General features: G+C 42.2%; 1 protein-coding gene across 1 annotated transcript; it reads right to left on the reverse strand.

The window, feature by feature from the left end:
• Positions 1-543: 543 nt before the first annotated feature.
• Positions 544-1,717, reverse strand: LOC111231548 (osteocalcin 2-like). The gene is made up of 4 exons (XM_022758684.1): positions 1,657-1,717; positions 1,127-1,573; positions 906-1,002; positions 544-702 (listed from the first exon to the last, which is right to left on the reverse strand). The coding sequence occupies exons 1-4, from the start codon at positions 1,715-1,717 to the stop codon at positions 600-602; spliced, it is 708 nt and encodes a 235-aa protein (XP_022614405.1). The 3' UTR covers positions 544-599.
• Between the last annotated feature and the right edge of the window lie 904 nt (positions 1,718-2,621).

Raw genomic sequence — 2,621 nt, forward strand, 5'->3', positions numbered from 1 at the left:
ACATATTGGAGACAATACAACAATTGGACAAAACAAAATAATTTATTATTTTTCAAACCCAGAGGCAATTTGTGGTTACAGTCATTACAGATAACTGATGTGCATTTTACACACACTGTACACTACCACTACCACTATCAATACATTACTCCTAAAACTACAGTACCTCTAAGATCTCATTACTACATCTACTACTCACTAGGACTACTACGGCTAAGACTAAAGCACAAAATAAAAACATTAATACATTAACAAACAATACATTTGCACTTGTAGCACCATTCATTGTATTATACTATAGACGAGAAGAATAATTTAAATTTGTCTGGGCTACTGCATTCTTCACAGGCTTGTGTTTCCATGTGCCTCTCTGTGGAAGAGGACCACTTCATACAGGACCACTAAAGCTGGTCACTTGTGCAAGGATTTGTGCCTAAAAAAAAATCTTCATCTAGCATCATAACATAGGCCAAACCCCTTTTTCTTTTTTTTGTGATTGCCTGCTCCTTGTATAGATTTAGGGGAGTTATTGCACTGTTCTATTACAAAAAAGGACAAAGGAAAAGAGTTCACATGTGGATGGAAGAAAAGTCTTTAACTTAGAAGGGCACGGGACCATAGTAGGCGGTATATGCAGCAACAATGCCTGCAGTGTCCGCCATCTCGTCACAGGCGACGTTCACTTCACACACCTCTCTCAGGCTGGATGGCAGAGGAGAGAAAAAGTTAGATGGCTTGTAGAAGCTCAGACAAGTTGCTTTACACTAGATTCAATATTTCAGTTCTGAGTTTTGTGTTTATTTTTTACAAGAATTGCAGCAAAAGTCGAGCTAACCATTTGCAAACAGTTTATTGCACTGCACAATCTTTCCTAGTGTTTGTCCAGTTAAAGTTAATAACTGTACCTCTCCAGCTGCAGAGGGGTGAGGTCTCCTGCTGGGGCAGCTCTTCTTCTCCTCAGGAAAACAGCAGCCAGGTCTCTCTTCATAACCACTGGAGCAGCTGAATGGACAAATGACAAATCATAAACTCAGACTTTCTTGGGTTTTGTTGTTTTACATTCATATGGAAACTTTAATTAATTTTAAAACCATTTGAAGATTTTCTCTTTAAAACATTTACATACCCTCAGTGCTGGCTGACTCTGATGAAGAAGAGGAGGATGAAGAAGAAGAAGAAGAGGAGGAAGAATCAGAGGCAGAGGAGTCGGATGCTGAAGAGTCGGAGGCAGAAGAATTGGACTCAGAGGAGGAGGACTCGGAGGAAGAGGATTCAGAGGACTCAGATGAGGAGGAGGAGGAGGATTCGGAGGAGGAGGACGAATCGGAGGCTGATGAGTCGGAGCTTGAGTTAGAATCAGATGCTGACGAGTCTGAGGAAGAGTTGGAGTCTGATGCGGAGGATGAGGCTGAATCGGACTCAGAAGAGGAGGAAGAGGATGAATCAGAGTCTGCAGCTGCGGGGTCTGTGGCTGCGGGGTCTGCAGCTGCAGGGTCTGCAGCTGCGGGGTCATCAGGTGCGGCCTCAGCAGCTGTGTCAACAGCAGGGTCCACAACAACCTCTGGTTCCACAGCTGATGATCACAGAAAATAACATTTATTAAAAAAAAACATACTCTTGGTAAGCCCAGCAATGTTGAGATGAGTTTGTCCTTACCTCCCATGGACCAGCACACTGACAGAAGGGCGCAGATGGAGAGGAGAGTCAGAGTCTTCATGATGCTTTGTAGTTAGTTTCTTGCTGTATACAAGTTGTTTTCTTGATTGCTTGCTCTTCTTTGCTTTCCTTCGATGGTTTGCTCTGTTTCTTCCCCAAATTCGAGGTCAATATATACTGTAGTCCACCTCCTGTGTCAGACCAGACCCACACAATGGGATAACCTTCTGATTGGCTGGGGAGTCAGATGTCAACGTCTCCGCTTCCACTTGTCATGAAAGCTCCTATAAACACCCACGCAGCCCCTGGCACTGAGTCCAAAAACTCATTCACCCGCACAGAAACTTGCACAGCCGCAAACATTCTTGGCATTCATCTTTATGTACAGTGCATGATACTGTATGTAAGCCTGTATGTATGTAAACATTCATTTGATATTAAAGCTTGTCAAAGACAAACAGGGTAACATGAGGAGAGTAAAATGCACTCTCATATACACAGGAAAGACTCATCAGGAATAAATTTACATTAAATATTGGAGAACTTATATGACCTTTAGCTAAATGTCAAATTAAATTATTGAACTGACACCTTAAAATAGTTTCTCTCTCTGGTTGTTTGGTCAACTGAACAATATTTCTGTCAATCAAACAGAGGTCAAACCAATTTTTTTCTTTTCTTGTATAACAATCCTGTACATGCGCCTTTCAAATTCCTTTGAATCCTCACCCCTCATCACTGGAGTATAAATAATACAACAAACCCCTGAAAGTCTAAACCAGTGGTGTTACTGATTTCTATAAAATACCCTCAAAATGTGATTGGTTTTTAATCAGGGAGACCCATTGCAGGGTTACCTCTTTAACATCAAGGTTGCCAGTTCTGCCATCGCTGTTATGTTGCTGTGCTCCTTGCCCCAGATGCGATCTCCCACCCCCACAAACCCCAAACTATAGCCTGAGCCG

This window comes from Seriola dumerili, unplaced genomic scaffold, assembly GCF_002260705.1.
Source record: "Seriola dumerili isolate Sdu_G_001 unplaced genomic scaffold, Sdu_1.0 BDQW01000302.1, whole genome shotgun sequence".
Taxonomy (NCBI): Eukaryota; Metazoa; Chordata; class Actinopteri; order Carangiformes; family Carangidae; genus Seriola; species Seriola dumerili.

What these genes read in the sequence shown, in the direction of transcription:
- LOC111231548 (XM_022758684.1), bottom strand. Translation starts at nt 1,717, where the DNA reads ATGAAGACTCTGACTCTCCTCTCCATCTGCGCCCTTCTGTCAGTGTGC. An exon ending in AGAGTCAGCCAGCACTGAGG is followed by an intron (nt 1,003 to 1,126) that starts GTATGTAAATGT and finishes TTGTCCATTCAG; the next exon opens with CTGCTCCAGTGGTTATGAAG. An exon ending in ACCCCTCTGCAGCTGGAGAG is followed by an intron (nt 703 to 905) that starts GTACAGTTATTA and finishes TCTGCCATCCAG; the next exon opens with CCTGAGAGAGGTGTGTGAAG.